This window comes from Telopea speciosissima, chromosome 2, assembly GCF_018873765.1.
Source record: "Telopea speciosissima isolate NSW1024214 ecotype Mountain lineage chromosome 2, Tspe_v1, whole genome shotgun sequence".
Taxonomy (NCBI): domain Eukaryota; kingdom Viridiplantae; phylum Streptophyta; class Magnoliopsida; order Proteales; family Proteaceae; genus Telopea; species Telopea speciosissima.
This window is the reverse complement of record NC_057917.1, coordinates 83,365,362-83,393,116: the sequence shown is the minus strand read 5'-3', so window position 1 is coordinate 83,393,116 and position 27,755 is coordinate 83,365,362. Positions and strand designations below refer to the sequence as shown.

At 40.2% G+C, this 27,755-nt stretch overlaps 1 protein-coding gene across 1 annotated transcript; it reads left to right on the top strand.

Moving 5' to 3' along the window:
- LOC122652158 (26S proteasome regulatory subunit S10B homolog B-like) lies at window positions 1-27,728 on the top strand. The gene is made up of 11 exons (XM_043845832.1): window positions 1-92; window positions 16,784-16,903; window positions 17,896-18,015; window positions 18,946-19,082; window positions 19,247-19,408; window positions 19,560-19,646; window positions 19,758-19,844; window positions 19,946-20,083; window positions 20,761-20,952; window positions 21,038-21,136; window positions 27,473-27,728. Exons 2-11 carry the CDS (start codon window positions 16,810-16,812, stop codon window positions 27,545-27,547), a joined length of 1,191 nt encoding a protein of 396 aa, XP_043701767.1. The 5' UTR covers window positions 1-92; window positions 16,784-16,809; the 3' UTR covers window positions 27,548-27,728.
- Window positions 27,729-27,755: the final 27 nt, after the last annotated feature.

Genomic DNA, 27,755 nt, shown 5'->3' with positions numbered 1-27,755 from the left:
ACTTTAACTTTCAGGGTAAGGAAGTAGTTGAAGACGACGAGCGGGAAAGAGAAGCCGCAGCCAGTCCTGCTGAAGCATCTCAACTGAACCAGGTAAGAGTTTTCTCCGTTTTTCCATTTTCTCTTCTTCGTAATCTCGTTTTATCGATTTCTCATGTTCTTCACTCTCCGCTAGGTATCTTATAGATTTAGGTTTGATACCCTAGTCCCTATTGTTCTTATTCCGATTTCCGATTGTCATTTGTCACTTTCCCCTTCTTGTACTTTTCTCGGAATGTTGGATTAATAGAGACTCTGGAGTCGTTATTTGAACATTAGTAACTGAATAGAAGTTGTTAATTACCGTAATTCAGTGGTCTATGATGCGTATCAATTTGACTCTTCCAATTATTATGCATCAAGGAAGAAAGTAGTTAGCTAGCTGATTTGCCACAATTTTTCAACTGGGACAGCATTCTCCCTACACATTGCCGGACCAGAAACTCTGTAATACTGGTGTCGGTTTCAACTTAGCCTTCATTTTAGGTTTTGAGATCTTGTTGTTCCAATATAAGTTATATTTCTTCATAATGATCCCAGGTTTTTTTGGTGAAACTCCTCCAAATTTGTTTCATATCAGCCCTTAAAACTGAAGTTCATTTTTTTTGGGGGGAAGGGGGGTGGGGAATATAGTAGTACTGAAGTGCATAGTTGTCACGGCGTCACGGCGATCCAAGTCGGTGGAGGGGTGTCACGTCGATATATCGACATGTCGCCCGCCATGGCGTTGCCATGGCGAGCATGTCGACCATGTTTTATTTTTTATTTTCTCTATTTTTAATGTGTTAATAGATGTATACTCAAGCCATGTTTTATTTTTTCTCTATTGTTTCTCAAGTTTTAAGAAGAAAATTTAGAAATCGAAGAAGAAATCGAAGAGGGAAAGAAGAAATCGAAAGAAATCGAAGAGGGAAAGAAGACAGGAAGAAGAAATCGAAGAAGAAATCGAAAGAAATTGAAGAGGGAAAGAAGAAATCGAAGAGGGAAGAAGAAATCGAAGACAGGAAGAAGAAATCGAAGAGGGAAAGAGAGTCAGGAAGAAGAAATCAAAGAGGGTCGCCATGGCGTAGGTCGCCATGCAGCCCTCTACAGCGCCAGGACGCCATGGCGTCGCCATGACAACTATGCTGAAGTGTATTCATAAAGAGAAACTAGTGTTAAGGATACGTTTAAAATTCAAATTTTAAACCTAAACTTGACCTGTTCAATGTTTATCTGTTGTAACAAGAATTTAAATTAAACCAAATCTGTAATTATCCGTTGTAACAGATTGGAGAAAGAAATACTATATAGAAGAACCGCAACCTAATCTGGAGGTATGCGAGATTACTCAAAACATCTCAGTTCTTATCTTTACATGGTATCAGTCGACCAAAAAAGACCTGATGCATAATGTCGTCTGCTTCCTCTCTTTCTTCTACCACTCCTTCACCCCCCAACTTCCAGCATCATATCTCCTTGAAGTTAACCAGTGACAACTTCCTTCTCTGGAAAACACAACTGTTTCCCCTCCTTTGTAGTCATGACCTCCTTGGATTTGCAGATGGCTCTCACAAATGCCCTGCAGAAACCATTACTGTTGAAGGTTCAGCAACTCCGGCAATCAATCCCGACTACCTGGACTGGGTTCGCAAGGACAAGCTAGTCCTTAGCTGGCTCATTGCCTCGCTCACACCAGAGATACTCCCCTATGTCGTTGACCTCAACACTGCAGCCGAAGTTTGGAATGCATTACAAACATCCTTTGGCACTCTCTCTCACACGAGTGTTCTCCAACTTCACCTGCAGTTACAAAACACCTCTAAAGGTGATAAATCTATTTCAACTTATCTTCGTGAAGTGAATTATATATCTGATCAGTTAGCGGCTGCCAATCGGCCTGTTGCGATTGAGCAACTCAATGCAATTGTGTTTAAAAATCTTGGTCCGGACTATCAAGATATTGTTGCGGCACTAGCCATCAAGACTGAGCCAATCGGATTTCATGATCTTCACCGACTACTTCTAAGTCATGAGCTCCGTATGAAGTCAGCACAATCCTCTATTGAAGTGAATCTTACTCAAGCAACGTCAGCAACTTCTGGATCTTTTGGGCCACATTATTCTACCAACAGTGTTCCACCTTCTACAAATAATGCTCCACCATCTTCTAACAATGCTTCACCCTTTCGTGGTTCTAGTCAAAGGAATCGAAGGAGAGATCGCTGCCAAATCTGTAATAAATTCAATCATACTGCCAGTCGTTACTACTACCGGTATTCTAACTCTAATGCCACTGCTTCACCAAATGCTAATATGGCTGGGATTCTACCAACACCATCATCTTCCATGACTGATTGGTTTCTAGACACGGCAGCTACACTCCACGTCACTCCATATACATCAAATCTGCAAAATTTCATCTGGTTATACTGGTAATGATAACTTACGAGTAGGTAATGGCATTGGGTTACATATTCGTAATGTCGGTCCCTTTAAACTTACATCTCCATCAAATAATTCTTTTCATTTCAATAACATTCTTCATGTTCCCCAAATAACAAAAAATCTCCTTTCCGTTCATCATTTTACCAAGGATAACAATTGTTATTTTGAATTTCACCCTTTCCATTTTGTTGTGAAGGATCAGGTGACACACAGGCCAATGCTGCAAGGGTCCCTTGAGGGTGGTCTCTATCAATTGAGGGGTTTCCATTCTCCACCGTTCTCACCATCAGCTCACATTGCTCACTCTGCTACTAGTCCCTCTTCTGATGATTGGCATGCTCGTCTTGGCCATCCACATTCTCGTATAGTTCGGAAAGTTGTGAACACTCAGTCATTACCCTGTTCTTCCTCTACTTTGAATAAATGTTCTTCATGCTTTCTTGGGAAGTCTCATAAAATCTCATTACCTCTTACTGGTAGTATTAGTACTGCACCTCTAGAACTGGTTTTCAGTGATGTATGGGGCCTTACGCCTATGAACTCTACGACTGGTCATTCTTACTTTTTGATTTTTCTGAGTTTACCTGGTACTACCCTCTCTCTAATCGTTCAATGGTCTTCTATATTTGCACAATTTAAAACGTTAGTTGAAAAGCAATTTTTCAGACCAATAAAGGCTTTTCAATCCAATTGGGGAGGGGAGTACCAAAAGCTAAATCAATATCTTCAACAACATGGCATCCTTCATAGAGTTGCGTGTCCTCATACCCATGAACAAAATGGTGCAGCTGAACGAAAAATCTGGCATATTGTTGACACAGGGTTAACTCTTCTAGCTCATGCTTCTCTTCCTTTATAATATTGGAATTATGCTTTCGAAACGGCTGTTTTCTTAATCAACCGTCTTCCTACTATTGTTTTGCATAACATTTCTCCTTATCAAACCCTTTTCAAACTCACACCAAACTACAAAATTTTCAAAGTATTCGGTTGTGCAGTTTATCCACTCTTAAGACCATATAACTCTAATAAATTTGCTTTTCTGTCTAAAGCTTGTGTGTTTTTGGGCTACAGCCCATTACACCTTGGATACCGCTGTTTGGATGTCTCTATTGGTCGTATCTACATAGTCAGGCATGCTAATTTTATTGAACAATAATTCCCTTATGCCACCTTGGTTACAGCACCCACTTCCCCATCTAGTGATTGTATGCCATGGCTAACCCTCATGATGAGTCCCTCAAAGACCCAAATGGCATCTGGCACAACTAGTATGTTACCCACATCCCCATCACTCTCCACTCAATCCCAAACCGACAATACTAATATGGACTTAATTGCTATTCCTAACCCGCAAGTAGAAGACAGTATTCCAAATGATGCAGGTACAACATCTGTTTTGCTGCCAACTAACAGTGATACAGACATTGCCATTGTCCCATATGCGGAACCACCACAAGCTACTAGCATGCGCACTCACCATATGCAATTGCGCCGAAATCCACAACCATCAACGTGCTATCCATTACCATCAGCAAGTTTATCCCATTGCAATTTGGAAATGGAACCTACTTCCTACACTGAAGCAAACAAATATGCCCATTGGATGGATGCCATGTCGCTAGAGTTCAATGCTCTTATAAAGAATGGTGCATGGACCTTGATTCCACCTTCACCAAATCAAAATCTGGTTGGCTCAAAATGGGTATTTCGTATCAAGCGGAAAGCGGATGGATCAATAGAGCGCTACAAAGCAAGGCTAGTCGCTAAGGGTTACAATCAAAAAGAGGGAATTGATTACGTGCAGACCTTTAGTCTTGTAGTCAAGCCTACTATAGTTTGCATGGTTTTATCATTAGCCACTATAAGTAACTGGGAATTGCATCAGTTGGATGTCAGCAATGCTTTTTTACATGGTACTTTAAATGGCGGTGTATATGACACAACCTACCGGATTTATTGATCCAGACAAACCCAACCATGTCTGTCGTCTACATAAATCATTGTATGGTTTAAAACAAGCGCCACGTGCTTGGTTTCACCAGTTAAGTACCTTTCTCATCTCTCTTGGCTTTGAAGGATCCAAAACTGACACATCTCTGTTCATCCACAAGAATGGATCTCATCGACTCTATATTCTAGTATACGTGGATGATATTGTCATCACAGGATCTGACCCAACATTGCTACGACAGACAATTGCTGCCTTGAGCAACGAATTTGCTATTCGAGACTTGAGCATTCTGCATTATTTTCTTGGAGTAGAGGTCTTACCACATTCCAACGGCATTCTTTTGTCACAACAAAAATATATTGTTGATCTCTTAAGGAAAACCGGCATGGATGGAGTCAAACCAGTTCACACGCCTATGACTACCACAACCCGCCTTTCTCATTCTATGGGGAAGCCACTTGGGGATCCCTCTGTCTATCGTAGTACCGTCGGTGCATTACAGTATGCCACACTCACCAGACCAGATATTTCATTCTCAGTTAATAAGGTGTGTCAATTTCTAAAGGCACCAACGGATGAACACTGGCAAGCTGTAAAATGAATTCTACGGTATCTCAAAGAGATGGTTTCTCATGGCTTATTGTTGACTCGGAATACAGGTAGGCAATTATTTGCCTACAATGATGCTGATTGGGCGGGTTGTCCAGATGGCAGAAAATCAACAGGGGGGTTTGCAATTTTTCTAGGCAATAACTTAATATCCTGGTCAGCTCGAAAGCAAGCTACAATCGCACGGTCTTCAACGGAAGCTGAATATCGAGCCATTGCTAATGCAACCACTGAGCTTATCTGGTTAGGATCCTTGCTCTAGGAACTCGGCCTTCCCATTACTCATTCCCCTATCTTATGGTGTGACAACCTTGGTGCCACATATCTCACAATCAATCCCATATTTCATGCCCGCACAAAACACATCGAGATAGATTTCCATTTTGTGCGCCAACTTGTCTCACAAGGTCAACTGGAGTTCAAATTCATCTCAACAAGGGATCAAGTTGCAGACATCTTTACAAAGCCTCTATCCAAAATCAGATTCGTACATCTATGTGACAAGCTGAAGATTCATCCAAGACCATCTTCATCTTTAGGGGGGCTGTTAAGGATACGTTTAAAATTCAAATTTTAAACTTAAACTTGACCTGTTCAATGTTTATCTGTTGTAACAAGAATTTAAATTAAACCAAATCTGTAATTATCTGTTGTAGCAGATTGGAGAAAGAAATACTATATAGAAGAACCGCAACCTAATCTGGAGGTATGCGAGATTTCTCAAAACATCTCAGTTCTTATCTTTACAACTAGTACATAGAAGACTCTGGAGTAAGACTATGTAGCATACTCCACCAGTCTATTTTCTAATCAGAAAGGACACTGACTCTTCCAAACCTGTGAGCGATTACAACCTAAAGACCAACTAGCCAAAGAATGTGTTTACCAAACAACATCCCTTGGCACATGCATAATATCCCATTCTTTGGGCGTTGTCTTTGAAATAATAATATCTAATGATGCCGGAACTAAATTCCATGGCTAATCTCTTAAATAAAAATAAGAATAAAAATGGGGATTCTTTGCTTTGGTAGAACACTGATATAGGATCCAACAGTCATGGTAAAGTTGAACTTCCTCGTCTGAGGAGTAAATGTATTTTATGATCCTTGTCTTGCTTTCTAAAGTGAGTGGCTTACCAATCCATCAAAAAGATCTCAATTCAAGCGAAAGACTGAAAAGATAGGCTGCTGACTCATTTCCCAAGCACACTCTTTTTGGATGAAAAGATGGTTTAATGACTTATTGCCATGTAATTCTTTTGCTGAAATGTAATGCATGAATAGGGGTTGATGTTAATAACATGTCAACAAAGTTTCTGTTTTTTTTTTCCCTCTCTGTTTGATAGATATCCAAATTGATTCTGTTCTAACCAAGGGTTTATGGATCGTTCAGTATTTGAAGATCCATACTAAGATTTTTCCGGTCCAATGAGAGACGGCCTAAAACACTACTGAATCAGATGATCTACTAGGTATGATAAGTTGGATGGGTCCTGTCTGTTATCGATGTTGATACAGATAACTATCCAACTGATCCGGTACTGATCTTTAAAACCATGGTGCCAACTTAGCTGCTGCATGGAAGGGTTAAAAAAAAATGGTAATACTGTATAGGAGCCAGTAGAGTGAGGCTATGTTCATGTCCATGAAAAGATGCTCCTTTTATTTTTTCCTTCAGATTAATTAGTTCTGGAAATCGTCTTATGGTATTCTTTTGATGATTAGTTTTAGAATTGGTTACAAAAATATTTGGAAAAAGATTTCCTATATGAACAGTGGGATATTTGCCCACACGAATCAGCCAAATGGGCATGTGATTTTGTCATTCTAATCATTGGATAGAATTAAGCATTTTGTTGAATAAGATAAATGTGAAATTTGGTAGCCTCTCTTTTAATAGTATGGAGAAGAAATATTGGTTTGAAAATTGTTGGTGTTGAAATGACTTCCACACACCTTTGGTGTAGGAAGATCTCCCTGAAATATTTAGTTAATTTTCTTGGAAAAACTAAACGCTACAAAGTTCTGTGGACTTTTTCTTCGTCACAAAGTCATGCTTCATGGTTATGTGACATACATAAATAGATGAGGGTGGGACCATCCATGTGATAAAGGGGCACACACCCATCTCGCTTCTCAAAGTTCAGTCTAGAACAAGCACAAAATTTGTTATAGAGAATTTAAAATCACATAAAATTATGAGAATGCCATTTCATAGTAATGGAATCTAGTGTCGTTCGTGTATTTTTTCTGTCATTTTGAACTAATTTTTGAGACACTTCCCTTAGTTGTTTTGAATTGAAATTTGACCAGTGATATGGGTGTGGATCCTTTATTACATGGACCCTACCCATATTTGCTAAGTGGCAAAATCTAATAGAATCATAGTTGTCAAGATGGTGGAGGGGCGCCTAGGCAATTTAGGCAACAAGGCGTCTGCCTAGGTGCTCAAGTGTTATTGAATTATTTTCCCCTCTCCCCTTTTTATCCATGATCCCATCAATTAGTATGCTATAACATATAACTTATATAAGTATGCTTATATCATACATAAAAAATCAACATTAAGCCACATCAACTCATCAAGAATCACTAATAGGTTGTTTGGTTGGATAGAAAAGAAATGATGCAGATACATCACCAAAAGAGGCTTATTTTGATGGGAACAAGTCTAGGGTTAGGTTATGTACATGTTGGGCCTGTGTTCCCATGGGTTTTCAATATAATAGGTCACTTTTATGGACCTAAAGTAAGGGTACATAGGTTGCATACGGGATTAACTCTATACTTAGTTTATTTTCATGTTTTAGTGTTTTAAATTGAACCGGTTCAAAGCTAGTTTGAATCAGTTGTTTAATTTAAGTGACTTGAGTCACCTTTCTTTTATTTGCTGTCATTATAAGTTGAGTCCATACCTCTCTACGAATTTGAGAGAGGTTGTGAAGTGTAATTAGAGTCGGCTAGGAGCTTTTACACTCCTAGGCTGATTAGGAATATGGCCTAATGCCACTATAAATAAAACAATTCGGTGGGGTGGGTGTATTCTCACCTCTGAATTTTGAAAATCTCTCTTTTGAGCTGCTGTTCTTCATTGCTGAAGATTGTCTTGTGTGTGAGGCTGGTGGGGTTGGTGTTTGATCAAATCGATACCTTGCGGTGGGAAACCCGGGTGGTTCGTTGGTGGGATTGGTGTGTGATCCAATTACTACCTTTCGGTGTGAAGCCAGGGTGGTTCTAATGAAGTTTTTCTTCAAGTTCAAGTTTTATTCATGTTCTACCTTCAAACAAGCTGCTCTCAAGGAAATTCTACAACTCCAGTAAGTTTGAAACATTCTCCAGCCCCATTATTCTTCTTCTAATCCTCTCACATCCCAACCCTAGCTATCCCCCTTTTTAATTTTCAGTTTTTCGATACCCTAAATTCCCCATAGACCTAACCAGCAATCAGACTTCATCAAACTTCAACCACAACTAAGGGTGTTAAATGGTCTGGTTTTGGTTAAACAGTCTCAATTTTGAAACCATAATCAAACCATTTATTAAACGGTTTCCCGGTTTCGGTTTTAAACGGCTCGGTTCGGTAAACGTTTCTGTTTGCTTTTGGCACATTTCTGTACATTTAAGAGTGGTAAACGGTTTATTCGGTTCGGTTCAAACCGTTTATCTAAACGGCCTCAATTTTGAAACCGTAACCGATCCATTTATTAAATGGTTTCACAGTTTCGGTTTAAACGGTTCGGTTCGGTTTTAGTGAACGGTTTCGGTTTGATTTTGACACCCTTAACCACAACACCCCCTGCCCATAAGGAGAACTAGATCTCCCTTGCTACCCATCCCAACCACTGAAACCCTAAACCACCCCCCATCTCAAATCAAAACCCAAAACCCTAATTTCTGCCAAGCACAAACCAACCGTCAGAACAGTCTACAAATTTGACCGATTATCCCTCATACCCTCTTAAGAAAACTGTTGGAAGTCGTGAGTTATATGGGGCAAATAGGTCTTTGTGTAGTTACTTTATTCCTTTATTTCTGTCTTTTATATTTCGACTATGTAAGGGCCATTCTGTCCAGTTAAGTTTTATATAAATAAATCATATTAACCTGCGAGTGAACATTAAGTTCTCACGCAGATCTTCTCTCTTACGGCTTGCTCTCTCTCTTCTCCTCTTTCTCCCTCTTCTCTCTTCTCTCTTCTCTCCCACCTTCTCTAATCTAGTTCTCTTATTTTTGGTATTGTATCATGGTATCAGAGCCTGAATAATCAGATTGGAGAAACCCCCACGATTCTCTTTTGATTTCCCTTTATCGATTTCTGGTTTGTGGTGTACAGCCACCTATAGCTGTCTCTTCTACGATGTAAGTTCACTCCTTGAAGAATGAATGGAGTGATACATATTGGTACCTACATGATTTGATGATCGATTGGAATCCTCCCTCGATTTTTTTTCTTGAAGGCTGCTGAGATCGAGTACAAGAGAAAACCCTGACAATTATTTTTTGTTTCTTTCGAAGCTCTTCCTTGATGTCTGGTTGTTCTGGCCTTCTCCTACATGGTATTTAGTGATTCTAGAAATTATCTTACCCTGTTTTGGGGTGATGCTGCTGCTGCTGTGAAGATCCCTTCTTCTTCTCAGAAATTCTGAGATCGATTCTGCCTGGCTGCTTCTATCAGTGTGGGGCTGCTGCTGTCTATTACCTCTGGGTTGCTGGAGATTATTCATCCTTTTATTATCCTCTGCTACTACTTATTACTGCTGTTCTTGGATGCCTTCATTGAGTGGCATTGGCTGCTGCATATTTACATTATTTCTGCCTCGGTTTTTGACGTATATACACTATGGCTGATTCGAAGACCTCCAACGACAATGTGAATGTTCAGATTACATCCATAAAGTTGAAGGGAGGTTCCAACTACTTATTGTGGGCACAGGCTGTTCGAGTCTACACAGGCTGTTCGAGTCTACATTATGGCCAAGGACAAGGCTGACTATCTTACTTCTCCTCCTCCAGCGGCTGACTCTAAGGAATATAGTACTTGGAAAAGGGAGAATGCTATTATTTTGATTTGGTTGTGGAACTCCATGGAGCCAGACATTGCTGCGAATGTTATGTTCCACACAACAGCAAAGGGAGTTTGGGATGATCTCAAGGAGACATACTCTCAAGAGAAGAGTATGACACGTATCTTGGACCTTTATGAGAAGCTATTTCAATTTCAGTAATCGGACTAGTCTCTCCAAGACTATTACAGTACTTTTAAGGGAATGGTCTAAGAACTAAATATGTTCCAGCCCCTCACCACTGATATTGAGAAGTTGAAGGCTCAAAGAAACGAATTCTTTGTATCTAAATTTTTGGCTGGTTTGAATCCTAGTCTCAAGGCTGTTAAAGGACATATACTTGCTGGGGAATTTGTCCCTACATTGAATGACACTTTTTCTCGATTGCAGCGTATTGCTTCTTCTAGCTCCAAGCCTGACACCAATCCAAAGGAAAATTCTGCTTTCACTACTACTAGAGGCCGCGGTAGAGGCCGTGGCTCAGGGGGAGGACGCGGATTTGGTGGTCGTAATTCTGGCGGACAGCATATTGACAAAGCAGCCCGTTTATGTTCTTATTGTGGGAAGACAAATCATACTGTTGACACTTGCTGGTCCAAGCATGGGAAACCCGAATGGGCTCAAAACTTGGCCAATCATGCAGTCTTTGAAGATGGTTCTGATTTTGCTGCACCTAGCGATTCTAAAGCTGGTTCAACCGTGGGAGATTCTTCTACCAACCTTCGTGATGAGATGCAACAACTCATGCGTCGCATCAAGAGTCTGGAATCATCCACTTCCACTTCTGGGGCCTCCACCACCACTGCCACCCTAGCTCATGCAGGTACTCCTGCCGCTCTCCTTTCTACTACTTCCACACCCTGGATCATTGATTCGGGGGCTACCGCTCATATGACTGGTAAGTCATCGGTTTGTAGTTCTATCTTTTCTGACTCTCACACACCTCCTGTTATTGTGGCCAATGGTTCCTCCACTCCTGTTACCGGGCATGGTACTATATCTCTCAATTCGAATATTTCCCTTTCTTCAGTTCTACATGTTCCTCAATTTCCTTTAAGTCTTTTGTCTGTTAGCAAACTTACTCAAAATCTAAACTGCTCGGTAACCTTCTTTCCCTCTTACTGTGTTTTTCAGGATCTTCACACGAGGAAGACGATTGGTGGAGGGTGTGAGAAAGATGGTCTATATTATTTGTATGGCGCTGCCCCGTCTGCTTCAGCTGCAGCTACTTCTGTTGGTGGAGAGTCTCCGTTTCAATGGCATTGTAGGCTAGGACAGTTATCTTTATCTAGATTACAGGTTGTTTTTCCCCAGTTTAAGAGTTTGAATAAATTAGAGTGTGAGGGCTGCGAGTTGGGTAAGCATCATCGTGCTACCTTTCCATCTCGTTCTATGCCCCGTAGTGAGTCTTTATTTTCCTTGGTACATTCAGATGTGTGGGGTCCTTGTCGTGCTACCAATAGACATGGTTTTCGTTATTTTGTCACTTTTGTGGATGATTATTCCCGGACCACTTGGCTGTATCTTTTAAAGGATAGATCAGATTTTTTAAATGTTTTTCAGAATTTTTGCAATGAAATAAAGACTCAATTTAATGCTGTTATTAAAATTTTTCGGTCTGATAATGCTCTAGAGTTTGTTCAAAATGAAATTTCTTCTTACTGTGCTTCTACTGAGATGATTCATCAGACTAGTTGTTCCTATACTCCTCAACAGAATGGAGTTGCGGAACGGAAAAATAGGTACTTGAAGTTGCTAGGGCCCTCATGTTGCATATGCAGGTGCCCAAACATTTTTGGTGTGATGCTGTACTTACTTCGTGTTTTTTGATTAATCGCATGCCCTCTTCTGTCCTTGGTGACAAATCCCCTTTCTCTATTTTATTTCCCAGTGTTTCGACTTTTAGCTTGCCTCCTAGAGTTTTTGGGTGTGTTTGCTTTGTTCACAATCTCCATCTTCATGGTGATAAGTTGGACCCTCGGTCCACCAAGTGTATCTTCTTGGGTTACTCTAGGACCCAAAAGGGGTATAGATGCTATGACCCTCTCACTCGCAGACAATTTGTGAGTGCGGATGTCACCTTCTTCGAGGGTACATCCTATTTTTCTGACAACCCTACTATATCTAGTGATCCATTAGCTGTGTCTGAGGCTCCTCCTATTCCTGCCATTGTCCCTATGACTCCTCCACTACAGGTGTACCGGCGCAAGAGGCACTTTGGGCAACTCCATCCAAATCAGCCTGGCCCATCCGCATCGCTTCCTGCACCTGTCTCAACCTCTGGTGGAGATCCTACTCTACTTGTCCCTCCTGTCGCACCACCTGATCCGGATCCTGATGCCTTGCCTATTGCTACTCGGAAAGGTAAACGTTCATGTACTCAAAAGTCTCTCGTTGCCTATCCTATTGAACAATTTGTTTCTTTATCTCATCTTCCTCCTTGTCCCCATGGTCTTGCTACCTCTTTGTCTTCATATACTATTCCCCGCACTCACATTGAGGCTCTTCATAGTCCTGCCTGGAAACAGGCCATGGATGTGGAAATGGATGCTTTACTGACTCGACATACATGGGAGTTGGTGGATTTACCTCCTGGTAAAGACCTAGTTAGGTGTCGTTGGGTGTACACTATTAAGTACCATTCCGATGGGTCTGTTGAGCGGCTTGAAGCCCGCCTGGTGGCTAAAGGGTATACCCAGACTTACGGTGTTGACTACTTTGAGACTTTTTCTCCTGTGGCTAGATTGAATTCTGTTCGCATCATTATCTCTTTGGCTGTGAATTTTGCTTGGCCGTTGTATCAGTTAGACATCAAGAATGCTTTTCTTTATGGTGACCTGGTTGAAGAGGTGGAGCAACCTCCGGGCTATGTTGCTCTGGGGGAGAATAGTGGTCGTGTGTGTAGGCTGCACAAAGCCATTTATGGGCTGAAACAGTCTCCATGTGCATGGTTTGAGAAGTTTAGTTCTGTTGTCACACAATTTGGTTTTACTCAATGCTTCTCTGACCATTCTGTGTTTGTTCGCCGCCAAGGAGAGAAATTGGTGGTTCTAGTGGTTTATGTTGATGACATCATTGTGTCAGAAAATGAAGAAAATGGGATCCAGGAGGTGAAAAGTTACTTACAGCAGCACTTTCAGACCAAAGATTTGGGCCAGCTTCACTACTTCCTTGGGATTGAGGTTATCCGAAGCAAGAAAGGAATAAGCCTGTCCCAAAGGAAATATGTACTAGATCTGTTGACTGAAACTGGTATGCTTGCTGCAAAACCAGTGGATACTCCTATGGACCCTAATCGCAAGCTTGGTTCTGATGATGGTGAGAGTCTTAAAGATATTCATTCCTACAGAAGCTTAATTGGGAAGTTGTTATATTTGACAGTCACTAGGCCAGATATTTCCTATGCTGTTGGGGTTCTTAGTCAGTTCTTGCAGTCCCCTTGCAAGTTTCATTGGGATGCAGCTATCTGTGTTCTTCGGTATTTGAAGGGAGCCCCTGGGAAAGGACTGATTTATCGTCCAAATAAACATATGGAGCTGGTTGCTTATTTTGATGCTGATTGGGCAGGTTCTGCTAGTGATCGTCGATCTACTACAGGATATTGCACTTTTGTTGGGAGAAACATGGTTACGTGGCGGAGCAAGAAACAGACCATGATTGCCAGGTCCAGTGCTGAAGCTGAGTATAGAGCCATGGCCCATAACACCGCAGAGCTGATGTGGGTTAGGTCTCTCCTTCTTGAGATGGGTTTTTCTATTCCAACCCCAATGAAGATGTTTTGTGACAACCAGGCGGCCATCTATATTGCTAGTAATCCCGTCTTTCATGAGAGGACTAAGCATATAGAAGTGGATTGTCACTTTGTTCGCAGTGCCGTGTTGAAGAAGCTGGTTGAGACACCTTTTGTCTCTTCCTCTGATCAGGTTGCTGATGTGTTCACAAAGTCTTTATTTGCTCCTACTTTCCGGTCTTGTTGTAACAAGCTGAGCATGGGTGACATATATGCTCCAGCTTGAGGGGGAGCGTTGAAGTCGTGAGTTATATGGGGGCAAATAGGTCTTTGTGTAGTTACTTTATTCCTTTATTTCTGTCTTTTATATTTCGACTATGTAAGGGCAATTCTGTCCAGTTAAGTTTTATATAAATAAATCATATTAACCTGCGAGTGAACATTAAGTTCTCACGCAGGTCTTCTCTCTTACAGCTTGCTCTCTTTCTCTTCTCCTCTTTCTCCCTCTTCTCTCTTCTCTCCCACCTTCTCTAATCTGGTTCTCTTATTTCTGGTATTGTATCAAAAACCATTCAAGTTTGGTTTAACTTCTGTCCAGCTAAACCCTAGAAATCCATCTGTTCCTATTTTCCAAAACCCGAAACCCTAACCCTAACTTGCTGCTCATTCAAGTTTTACACACTTCCATCCATCAAAACATCTCAGGACCTTCACTGATAGAATCCCCTACCTCAACTTGACATAACCCATACATCAAACCCTAACCCTAATTTCACCAAAAACCCTATTTTGACCTAGCCGAATCACTTGTTCATAACAGATTCTGGTTGATTGGATCCTAGTTGGTCTCCTACCAATCTAGGACTACGTTATGAAAGGAAAAGAAAAAATAAGTTTCCTAGTGTTTGTTAAAATAGAAAAGAAAATAAAAACTGGAAAAAAAACCTGAGATGTGGTTATCTTGTGCGCTTGTAAAAACCAACCCTTTCTTTGCTGGCATATTACTTTACCTATTACTTTTTTTTGGATACCTAATTAGACAATAGGCCTTCCGATGTGTCTTAGTATAGCACTGTAGCATGACAAGAAACTAAATTAGGGCACAAAGAGTAGTAGTAGAAGAGGAAGAATCAAGAATAACATGAAAACCGCAACAGCAGTATGGCCATGTAGATCGGCCCTGTAGATTGAGTTCTTTCACACAATGAGCACACGAAACATAGAAGATGAGGAGAAGAAACAGAGTGCAGATCTGGAGACAGCAGGGAAAGAATTCATCTGATTATTCACGGCATCGAAACAAGATCTCCAAATATCCAACTCCAGAGACGATGTTGAAGACCAGCGATTCCATTATCCTTGTTCGATAGGTTCCTAATCCTGCTTCTCCTTTTTCTTGCTTTCTCTTTCCAGTCAGGTGTCTCGGGCAGAGACTAGGCTCATCGTTTCTCCCCTCGCTCTGTTTCCTCCCCCTTCTCTCTCTCTCTTCCTCCCTCTTACTTTCTGAAACTCTCTGTCTCTCTCTAGAGTTTACAATTTTCTTGGGAGAAGTCTTTTTTTCTCAACCTCGCAGCGAGATATTTTGTGATAGAAAAATATGCAAATCTCAAGGCATTTTCAAAATTTAAAACAAAGAATCTTCTATCCACATAATGCAATCCAAGCACCAAGAAAACATTGAAATGCAAGAAAACCGTATAATTTTTGTACAGTTTCTTTTCTTTTCTATCCAATCATACACAGTCTAAGAAAATAAGTATAAGTGTATGACCGCTAACCAGAATACCAGATACAAAGATAGACGCAGCCAATCTCAGTTATAGTATCATACAACAGTGCAAACTGCAAAGATAGACACAGCAATCTAATGATTATCAGAACTTGAAATCAAGTAATCATTAATCAACATTTAAGGAGGAATGAGAATGGCCACATGCTGGAATGTTGTCGCCCATCTTACCACAGTAGGTTGGAGTTAGGGTTGCAGCATGCGGTGAAGGGTGAACATCCAACAAGTGAACAACAAAACAGGATATTGTGTACTCAGTTTCATTTCATTCTTGATTCCTCTTCATAGTTTTTAACTACATGATTTTGTGCATCTTATCTCAAGTATACTATCTGCACACACAAATGATATGGTTACTTGGTTAGAAAAGGAATCTATCTAATTTTTTTTTTTAAAATAAAAGAAAAACAATCCCAAGGCAACCGCATAGGCACCAAGGCATCCTGAGGCACCCAAGGCAACATCACCTAGGCGTCGACCAGGACAACAAGGCGCTCGCCTTTCATGACAACGATAAGGTTACCACCCACCCAGCCCCTAGAAAACTGCCGGGACACCTTGGCGACACCTTGACAACTATGGAGAGAATACAAAATTTCACAAGTTCATTGAGGTGATTGGAGCCCTACCTGTATGACCGTATCCTTTTTGACCTTGGAAGTTACCCACTTCTCTAGTCAGTTTTGATATTCTAAATTTCATCACTCCTTCCAAAAGTAGTTGGTTGTATATCTCATTGAACAAATTCAGGAGAGTCAGTGGTTGTTTCTAAACAAGTTTATCCAATTTGATTGCTGATGAAATATCTTGTGTGGATGGATGTACTAGTTTGAATCTTGGCTTAAGTAAGCCAAGTAAGAAATAGTATGGAGGCAAAAATAATAATGATAATAGTAATAATAATATTCAGGCTAGTATTTTCCTTTTCTTTTATAGTATGAAGGCAATAATAATAATAATAATATTCAGGCTAGTATTTTCCTTTTCTTTAATAGTATAATTCTTACTCGGAGCATTGGTTTAGTTTGTATTGTTTTTCAGAAACTCATGACATCAACTTTACAGTTCATGATGTTGGTATGATTTAGTAAATGGAAGGTTGAGATCTTGATCTTCGATTATTGTAATGCAACATATCATGCATATAAAATTTGGATGCAAATATTTCCAGAATTGTCCTGACTAGAATCTCAAAAGATGGAAGGTGAAGATGCTCGTCGCAAGGCTGCGATCAATGACTACCGTAAGAAGCTCTTACAACACAAGGAGCTCGAAGCCAGAGTTAGAGAAGGTCTGTACTAGACTGAATAAGAAATACTTCTTTTTTTTAAACTTTTCCCATTTCAAGGTTTATTATGTTTGTGTTTTTCTCTCTTGTTTAGTTCTCTTTTCTGTCTGAGATTGAGTTTGTTGTCTGTATTCTCAATTCAGGCTTTAGATTCCTGTCATGATGTATGTCAATGCTGAAAACTAGGCATTGACGTTTGAATGAATTGTTTTATGTACTTCGTATTTGACTAAAGTCTGTGGGTCAAAAATTCAGAAACTGGTGGATACTCTAACAGTGTTTTTAATCAAAACAATTAATGATCACAATTATGTGGAGTGGTTCACATAATATTCTACTGAATGTTCAATGTCTTAGTTTTGGTTCTCTCTATCTTCCGTTAAATATTTTGTTTTTTCCCCCTATTATATTGATACTTAGGAGCTGTGAATGGAATGTGTGCTTAAGTTCGGTTTGCTTTTAGTATAGCTAATCACCATGAATTTTTCTAAGTTTCATATGGTTGCTGGTTAGTGTTTTTAAAAGTATTATTGAATATGTGTTTTGAAGTAATTCTATTCTTTTTCAGAAAGAAGTACTGAAAATAAAATGAAATTGGTCCATCTTCCAGAATTTATGCTGTATTTATGTTTGATTTCCGTGACTGGGTTGGGTTAACTATAATTGGCTGAAATTGATTGAATTTATGACAGTCTGACATTTTATGAGAGGTGATTAGTGTCTGCTGCTACTCTTTTATATCTTTGAAGATTTTGTTTGTATGTCTGTTCGTGTATGTGTTTCAAAAACTCATCAATTGATCTCTTTAATCAACCTACCTCTCACTGTTCTTATTCTCCCTTGTGCCACTCTCGTCTCTATAGATGCTGAGTACTATTGTTTGATGATACAATATCCAATTCTATTGTTAATATGTGCTTCTTTATCCATAAACTCTGCTTTTCTAAACATGCTCATGGCTGTAACTAAGATGTCCTGAAAATGGAACTGTGCAGTGAGGGAGAATCTAAGAACTGCAAAGAAGGAGTTTGCCAAAACTGAAGATGATCTCAAATCCCTTCAAAGTGTTGGACAGATAATAGGGGAAGTTCTGAGGCCTCTTGACAATGAGCGATGTAAGTTCTTGTTCTCTTCAGTATCCTCCCAAGCTAGTAACTTGGAAAACTTTGCAGTTCTTCTAGCGCTACTTATGGAGTCTAGTCAATTTTATTATAAGACAGGTATGTTTGCAGATTCAGATTTTGCAGGGGTCTAAACCTACCTTCTATTCACTTACTTTTCTTCTCTTCTATCCCTTTCCCCTTGGTTGACCCTTTCAACCTAGTGTTCTAAGGAGTACAATATATGGATTGATGTCTTCTGCAGATTTCAATCTTGAGGGTTTTTTACTCATTTCCATTACTTGATATGCCACTGCTGATGTTGTTAAGATGCCTATGTGACTCTGGGCTTTAAGACTTGAACTTGAAGAATGATTTCTGGGCTTCTTGTAACCAAACTTGTTTTGATGACTTAATCTCAGATCTTGATGTTGATGCATCAACGAAACAAAAGAGGGAAGCTTTAGGGAAACCAAAGCAAAGAATGAGAAAAAACCTTGTGAACTTGTCTCCATCAATTACAAGAACATCTATGTATTTTTTCTTTTGCTGATGGAATACTAAACAGTATAAGGTGCACAAATATAATAAGTGTATAGATAAATAAGATCCATTTTGGGTCTTTTGAGAATCCAACATGATAGGTCGTAATGTAAGTGCATTGTAATCATATGTGTCAGCATCAAAATGTATTTTAGGCATTATAGAGTGGGCCCCTTGTTCGAAATTATGCCTAGAACCGTAGGGATTCACCTATGACAATGGATGAAATCTTCAAACGTTAAGCAATCACCTAATTGTGGCTTGCCTTGGCTGTTGTCATCCAGACACCCTTAAACTGTGTGACCACCTTGGGCCAAGCCTTGGCAATACTTTTACAACACTGTTGTGAAAACTTGTACTTCATGCAAACTTGACTGTATGATTATGTATCTGTCTTTTCAGTGATAGTTAAAGCAAGTAGTGGTCCAAGATATGTTGTTGGATGCCGCAGTAAAGTAGATAAGGAAAAGCTGACAGCTGGGACCAGAGTTGTTCTTGATATGACGACTCTCACAATCATGCGAGCCCTTCCACGCGAAGTAAGTGGTTGTATTACTTGTTTGAAAATCACTAACACTTGGAAATAATGGTTGATGCCACACATACCAACTTGTGGATTATAATGTTTTTTTTTTTCTCCGCTTCAAAGGGAGGTCTGAAAAGAAAGTTAATGGGGCTTTCTGACTTCTTGTTGTTATTACAGGTTGATCCTGTTGTGTACAACATGCTTCATGAAGATCCTGGTAACATTAGCTACTCTGCTGTGGGTGGATTATCTGATCAGATCCGGGAACTTAGGGAATCTATTGAGCTACCTCTTATGAATCCTGAGCTCTTCCTCAGAGTGGGGATAAAGCCACCAAAGGTGCTTTAATTCTTTTATCTTGTACATATCTTTGGCATTCATTTACCTTGTCTTCTCTGGCCCCCCCGGCTGAAATTTTTATTAAAGCCTTTATTTTGGATTTGCAAGAAAAAAAATTAATTGTTCATTGTCATAAAATCAATGTTTTTAGGGTGTTCTTCTCTATGGACCTCCTGGAACAGGCAAGACACTGTTAGCCAGAGCAATTGCCAGTAATATAGATGCTAATTTCTTGAAGGTAGGAATTTCTAAACTCTTTAAGAGTTGCGTGCGACTGAAGTAAGAATTCACTCATCTTTTTGGATGGTTTTATATATTGAGTCTCTCAAACCACTTAATCTGTTCTTAGGTTGTGTCAAGTGCTATAATTGATAAATACATTGGTGAAAGTGCAAGGTTGATACGGGAGATGTTTGGCTATGCACGTGATCACCAAGTAAGCGCCTAAGCTCTGTTCATTATTCTACATTGTACTGTTGTTTCTGTTGCAGTATTTTTTTTTATTTTTTTTTTATAATTTTTTATCTGTTTGTCTAGCCTTGCATCATTTTCATGGATGAAATTGATGCCATTGGTGGCCGTCGATTTAGTGAGGGAACAAGTGCAGACCGTGAGATACAGAGAACGTTGATGGAGTTGCTCAATCAGCTTGATGGATTTGATCAACTTGGAAAGGTATTACTCTCTTTTTCAATATCAGTTTGACATGAACCATAGCATTTGGAGGACATGTGGGAATGTACAACTTTCTATACCCTTACCTATATATAAGGTGGATATATTTCTGCTGAGGTAGGGAAGAGGGAGAGAGAGAGAAAGTAAGAACGAAAATTCTAACCAAAAAGAGAAATTATATAGATATGCCCGCCCTCTGACACCTGACGCCGAAGAGAAAAGGAGTGTCCAAGCTACCAAATCTACGTATAGATGAACTAAGACCTGAAAACTGCAGTTACTGATTGATGGAGCTAAGCTGGTCTCCTGCATCAACCCCTCCTTGCCCCTGATCCAACAATGCCCCTGGCATTCAGTCACCCCTGTGCACTGTGACACAAGATTTTGGGATTCTGAATGTGGGTTACAGTCTCAAAATCCCTCTGGCCGACACTATGTATGGCATGTGGCATAGTTTGAGTTCCTTTTGCAGCAACTAAAATTACCTGACATGAAAAGTGTTTGAATTCCTTTTCCTGAGTAGAACAGTAAGAATCGATAAATGAATTCGTCGACATTTGCTGAAATTTGCTTGCATATTTTCTTGTTTCAACTTGTTCTTGTTTATTTATTGGTAACTTTATAAAAATATCCAGGCAATTGAAATTTGAAAGTTTCATTTCTGCAAATGGTGACAGGTTAAAATGATTATGGCAACTAACAGACCTGATGTCCTGGATCCTGCACTTCTCCGTCCTGGTCGACTTGATAGAAAAATTGAGATCCCATTGCCCAATGAGCAATCGAGAATGGAAATCCTAAAAATACATGCTGCTGGAATTGCCAAACATGGTGAAATAGACTACGAAGCAGTAGTAAAACTTGCAGAGGTTTGTAATGCTTCTTTATTGAAACTCGGACATGAAGCACTGTATGTGCTGTTATTTGAAGCATTATGTGTTGCATCTGTTCCAGGGGTTCAATGGGGCTGATCTTCGCAATGTCTGCACTGAAGCTGGAATGTCAGCAATCCGTGCTGAGCGTGATTATGTTATCCATGAAGATTTCATGAAGGTACATCTCTTTGAAAGGGACATGGGAAGTACATATGTGGATAGGATCCATCTTGCTGTTTGCTATGTCCTTATTCCCCTATGCTGTTCTAGCTGATTGCTGTTATCTTAGATGGCCAGATTTGACTGTCCAACTGGTTTAGTATTTCATAATTTCTGTACTTGTTATTGTTCATCAAGACGGAATCGGTTATATTGTAAGATTGTAGGGTATTGTTGGGCTTGTGCCGTGGCCCATCAAAGCGGCTCTCTTCTTTGTCCCCTCCCCCCACCTCTCTCTATTGTATAAGTTGATAGTTTGACCCAACTTGGCTCTGAGCAGGGATGCAGGTGCCATACTCTTTTTTTTTGGGGGTTGGGGGGGGGGAAATAGTTTTAAGAATGGCCATAATCTCTACAATTGGGAAATGGTCATAAGTACATTATTACTTACATTCAGTTGGACATATTGCATGCATTTTTTGTGCAATCATACCAGTGCATTAATGCACTGGATCCCATCAGAGCTCCGAGCGTGCTTGGGCAAGAAGGGTATTAGGATAGGTGCGTGCCAGGAAGTCCTCATGTTGCACCCCTTTAGTTTTCTGATTGAGAGAAAATTTTCTTTTGGTAACTTTATGGTAGCCTACCGGCATCCAATGTAACAATTAGGTTTTACTTCTTATTTTCTTTCATGATATGTATTCCCATCCACTTCCTTGTAGTTCTAGAAAGTAAGTTGGCCCTATCTCGCAAACGGTCGGATTTCGCTTGGCAAGAACACAGGCAAGAACAGGGGGACTGGTGAGCTCCTCGCTCACTCCGAAGGCCCTCGGCACTACAGAGCCCATTTGAACATCCCATCTGCAGGTCCTACCCAGGTCTACAAAGCCTGGAATATAGGTGAAACCATTGACGAAGTCCCCAAACAAGGGTGCATATCTTTTAAACCCCAGTGGAGATTCTATGAAGACACCATCTAGTCTCTACGAAACCCTCGATTCTCCCTAACCAGGTAAGTAACCCCCCTACGATCTCCCTCTACCTCTCCCTCTTCGATCCTCCCTCTATGTCACCCCCTACCACGATTCTTCCCTTCCTCTACTTATTCGATTCTCTCTCATCCCCTAACTCGATGTCGATTCTCCTTTTACCCCCTCAGATCGACAACCCTCTCTCACCCCCTACCTCGATTCCCCAATTCACTTTACCACGACCCCTGCTAGTTCTCTCTCACGCTCAGCCCTACGAGTACCCCACTCCCTCGTTCCATCACCAAATTGATTTTCCCCTACCACAGACCTCCTTATCAACCCTAATCGATTCCCCCTATCACAGCCACTCACACACTTTCCTCTCACTCTGCTACTGACACTCTCCACTCACCTACACCGATTCCCTGATCTCTGACCTATAACAAAACTAATCTCTCACCTACACCGACTTCCCACACACCTACACCGATTGCACACAGCCACAAACACTATTCTCTCGTCTGCCAATAACACCCCACACACATACAGCCACCACCCTCACAATCATCCACGGTTATTTTACCACCCGCCTCTCACAGCCATCCCCTGTGATTGCACCATCCGCCAACCAAACAATCCCACTCAAACCATTCATCCACCCTGAAGTTACTTACCGCAACACTATTGTGTTGGTAACCCACGGTATACTTTGCTGCAACCCTCAGTGGAGCTGCTTCAGGAAGCTTTTTTTCGGTTAATCGGTTAGTTAAGCCATAGATCGTCACTTCGGTAAGATTCTTCGGATCCCTGGAGCGAAAGGCACTCGGTTAATCTAGTTTTTACTGCAGTACTAACCTATTGTTTTTCGTGCTGTGTATGTCGTGGTTGCTGGTAGCTAGCTTGTTACTCCATCTGTGAACTGTTTCTTCACATCTAGCACTGTGTTTTGTTTGTTACTGTGCCTATTACTTCATTTCCAGTATTATTGTGTCTAGTTTATTACTGTGACCTGTTTCTTTACCTCTAGCTCTGTTTCTTTACTTATTGAGCTGTCTATCTTGTTGGATGCAATTTGTTTTTCTGCTGAGCTGTCTATCTTGTTGGATGCTATTTCTTTACTTCTTGAGTTGTCTATGTTGTTGGCGCCTTTAATTTTGGTTTGATCTCTGTGATCTGCTCCTTGCACCTTGGTTCCTCCTGTTAATATATAATGTATATTGATTTTGTAGTATAAATTCTATTGCCGTAAAAATTTATTCCTATACTCATCACTGTTATTAATAAACTTTGTTGTTGCAAGATTGCTGATTCAAGCAGTTCTGTGTCTGGTATAGATTTCATTCCATCAGATTACATATTTTTACTTGTTGCTGATCCTGTTTGTAGTTGAGTTACATCACAAAATCCTTCATTTGTATACGTGTCCTGTTCAATTACTGATAATATTCTGTCGATCATGTTTGCGTGGATTATACTATTCACCTTTTTTTCCAGCTGTCTTTTAATGTATTAAGGACCCTTCTGTATGTTCTTATGTACTATATACCTATTTTCTTATAGTGGTGCGTCAGGTCGTCAGCCGACACTTTATTTATCCAGCCAATCACCTTTCTACATGGATCCTCTTGTTTTCTGATATTCTTTTCTTGTTATCATGTCTTCTCGTCTTTACTTGGCTAGGGCACCCCCCATATGACACTACGCATCGATGCCGAGGATGCGATGATAAGTAGGCAAGGGCAAGTGAGAGGAAGTTTGCCAGCCCAGAAATGTAGGATTAGATTGGCTACCTGAAACATTGGATCCTTGATGGGTTTAGAGCATGGAGTTGATAGATGTTTTGAGGAGATGAAGGATTAATATAGCTTGTATCCAAGAGACTAGATGGAAGGGTTACAAAGCTAAAGTGTTAGACGACTTCAAACTTTGGTATTCAGGAGACCAAAGTAATAGAAACAGTGTGGGGTTAATAGTGGATAAAGATCTAATGAAAGATGTAGTGGAGGCCAAAAGATTGGAAGATAGAATTATACCCATCAAGCTAGTGTTGGAGAAAGATGTTGTCAATATCGTTTGCGCCTACTCGCCCCAGATAAGATTGGATGAAAGTAGTTAGCGCCGATTTTGGGACAACTTGGATGAGTTAGTGCAGGGTTTTGGCCAAGATGAAACGATTATTATTGGAGGTGACATGAATGGCCATGGCCATGTTGGGAGCAATTGTAGAGGCTATGAAGGTGTCCATGGAGGCTTTGGAGTTGGGGAGAGGAATGAGGAGGGGGCCTCTATCCTAAACTTTGCGGTAGCTTATGATCTATTCATTGTGATCACTTTCTTTGAAAAAAGAGAGGAACACTTAGTTACCTACAAAAGTAGGATTCATACCAGGCAACTAGATTTCTTCCTAATTAGAAGGGTAGACAGAATGTTGTGCAAGGATTGTAAGGTTATTTGTGGGGAGAGTCTACCCACCCAACATAGATTGGTGGTGGTCTTGGATATGTGCCTCAGTGCATAGAAGCGTATAAGGAGCATGGTTTAAAGTATCAGTCCGTATCATATCGGCCAATACGTATCGGTATGGGTATCGATATGATACTGACCGATACGTCTCTTTTTCTTTAAAAAAATGTATTATATCGAATGTATCAACTGATACGTGTCGATACAATACGGTCAATACACTCTATACATATTAATATTACCGTTTGTTTGGGGTTTTAAATGTATCGATACATATCGATATGTATCGGCCGATACGTACCGATACATATCGATACGTATCGATACACATGCCTTTTTCACATTTTACAGCAAACACGAACTAGAACCCCCCAAAACCCTCCGCTTCACGAACTAAATCTCAACTTTTTCTCCCTTCGGGTCGCACCACAAAATATGTCGGGTCGGGTCGGATCCACATCGCACTCGAATCCTTGGAATACAAGACATACTCAACACTTGAAGGGAAAGGTAGGTTTTTTTCAAAAAATTTGATCTTTTGCTTCAAATCTTGCATTTTAATTCTTTTTTTTTTTGCTATGATTCAAGGAGAATAGGTTCAACTCACTATTAGATGCATGCTTATACATTTGCAAAGATTTGAACTCAAATCCACCATTTTTCACCCAAAACCTAAAATGGCTTCCTTAAGGGTCAGTATTGTGCTTATGTTCGGTCAGTATACAACATCAGCCTAGTTGCTCTTATTCTTGAAGACCCTTACAAACATGAATTTGATCCAGCCCGACATTCTTCATAGCAATGAAGTGACTCTGCATGTAAGAAATCTTATCTTTTATAACAATTTCAAAGTGCCGCACTTGTCTGGTTATACATTATTCGCAATTCTTAGTGTATATGCATGATATATGACATATATTGCTTGTTTATATTGTTTTTTGTGTCCAAAAGTGTATTTCCATGTGTATTTTGATCATTTTCATGCGTTTCTGCACCGATCGATACGTACCGATATGACCCGGTACCGATACTTTAAAACTTGATAAGGAGAGAACTTATGTATCCTAAGATAAGATGGTGGAGACTAAAAGGGAAGTCCCTAGACACATTTACTGAAAATGTGGTCAAACAAGGAAAGTGGGACTTTGAGGGAGATGTGATGTGGAACAAGATGATGACTTGTATGAAGAGGGTTGCCAAAGAAGTGCTAGGGGAAGCAAAAGGTAGGCGTCAGGCCCCTAGGGAGACTTGATGGTGGGATGAGGAGATCTAAGCAGCCATCAAGGCCAAGAAAGAGAGGTTTAAGACATGGCAACGGACTAAAGAATCAAAAGATAAAAAGAAGTATAATGAGGCCAGAAATGAGGCTAAGAAGATGGTGGGGATGGTTAGGGAAAGGAAATATGAGGAGCTCTATATTAAGCTAAACACAAAGGAAGGGGGAAAAAACTATTTATAAAATGGCTAAAATGAGAGAAAGGAAAAGTAGATATTTCGACCAGGTGAGAAGTATAAAAGGGGAGGATGGAAGAGTGTTGGTAAGGGATGAGGACATTGTGAGGAGATGGGATGAGTACATTTGTGAACTTCTAAATGGAGATATTTCGAATATGACCGAACTGGTTAACAACATTATTCATCAAGACACCACAACTCATAGATATGTACGAAAGATTGGTGTGGCGGAAGTTAAAGAAGTCTTAAGAAAGATAAAAGTAGACACTAGGCCCGGATGAGATCCTAATAGAAGTGTGGAAAGCCCTAGGAGCATGTGAGGTATGTTGGTTAACCAAGTTATTTAACAAGATTATTATCTCAAGGAAAATGCCAGACGATTGGAGGAGAAGCATTGTAGTTCTGGTCTACAAAAATAAGGGTGATGTCCAGCTGCAATAACTACATAAGCATAAAACTGATGAGTCATACTATGAAACTTTGGGAGAAGGTTATTGAAGCCCGTCTGGGAAGAGAGACTTATATCTTGAAGAATCAATTTAGTTTTATGCTAGATAGATTCACGACAAAAGCTATCTACCTACTGAGGAGGCTCATGGAAAGATGTAGAGGTAGCGAAAAAGATCTCCATATGGTCTTTATTGACCTGGAGAAAGCCTATGACAGAGTCCCTAAAGGTTTAATCCGACATGTTCTTGCGAAGAGAGGGGTGTCAAGTAAGTATATAGAAGTAATTAAAGAGATGTACGAGGTTGTGGTGACTAGTGTGAGATCTATGGGAGTCTAGAGCAAGGAATTCCCGATTATGGTCGGGTTACATCAAGGATTAGCCCTATCCCTTATTTGTTTGCGCTTATCACAAATGAATTAACCAAGAACATCCAAGACGAGGTACCATGGTGTATGCTCTTTGCCGATTGGTCCGATTATATCGTTTTGGTGGATGAGGCAAAAGCAGGGATTAATGCTAAGTTAGAGTTGTGGAGATCGACCTTGGAAACAAGGGGCTTTAAGATTAGTAGATCAAAGACGGAGCATATGATGTGTAACTTTAGTCATGAGAGAGAGATACAACCATGTGACTATTTCAGATATCTGGGGTCTATCACACACAACGAAAGTGTCATAGATGATGATGTTTCACAAAGAATTAAAGTAGGATGGATGAAATGGGTTGAGGGTGATTTCTTCCCGTCGGGTTTATGTATTGTAACTGTAAGTATTTCACATAAACCATCTGAATGGCATCTCAGTACTGTGGGATTCCATGAAGCTTCTGTATTGGAGGAATTGTCTGTATTTGTATTTCAGATTCTAAAATCTCTCTCTGTACATCTGATAGAGATGATTATTATTTGGTAACTGCTGTATGATCTCTTCCATAAATCAGCTTTTTCTTCTTTTGGCTGTCAACCTGGTCCCTGAATATTTGCTAATTAATTTCTCTTGCCATTGTTTGCTGCCAGGCTGTCCGGAAACTTAATGAAGCCAAGAAGCTCGAGTCAACTGCTCACTACAATGCGGACTTTGGAAAGGATTAAGCAGGACGTGCCCTTAAAATGCCATGGATGCTGGGGCAGTGCAATCTTTTCCTTTCCCGTCTGTTAAACCAGGAAACACCCTCTTTCTGAATTTGATGTTTTGTATTTGGTTTTAGTTACCAGAGACCATTTTATGATTTCTATTGGGCCAGTAAAAAAATGAGTTATAAGTTTGTATTTTGTCATAATTAATATATTTTTCTGCATT

What these genes read in the sequence shown, in the direction of transcription:
- LOC122652158 (XM_043845832.1), top strand. Translation starts at nt 16,810, where the DNA reads ATGGAAGGTGAAGATGCTCGTCGCAAGGCTGCGATCAATGACTACCGT. An exon ending in TGGGGATAAAGCCACCAAAG is followed by an intron (nt 19,409 to 19,559) that starts GTGCTTTAATTC and finishes CAATGTTTTTAG; the next exon opens with GGTGTTCTTCTCTATGGACC. An exon ending in TCCATGAAGATTTCATGAAG is followed by an intron (nt 21,137 to 27,472) that starts GTACATCTCTTT and finishes GTTTGCTGCCAG; the next exon opens with GCTGTCCGGAAACTTAATGA.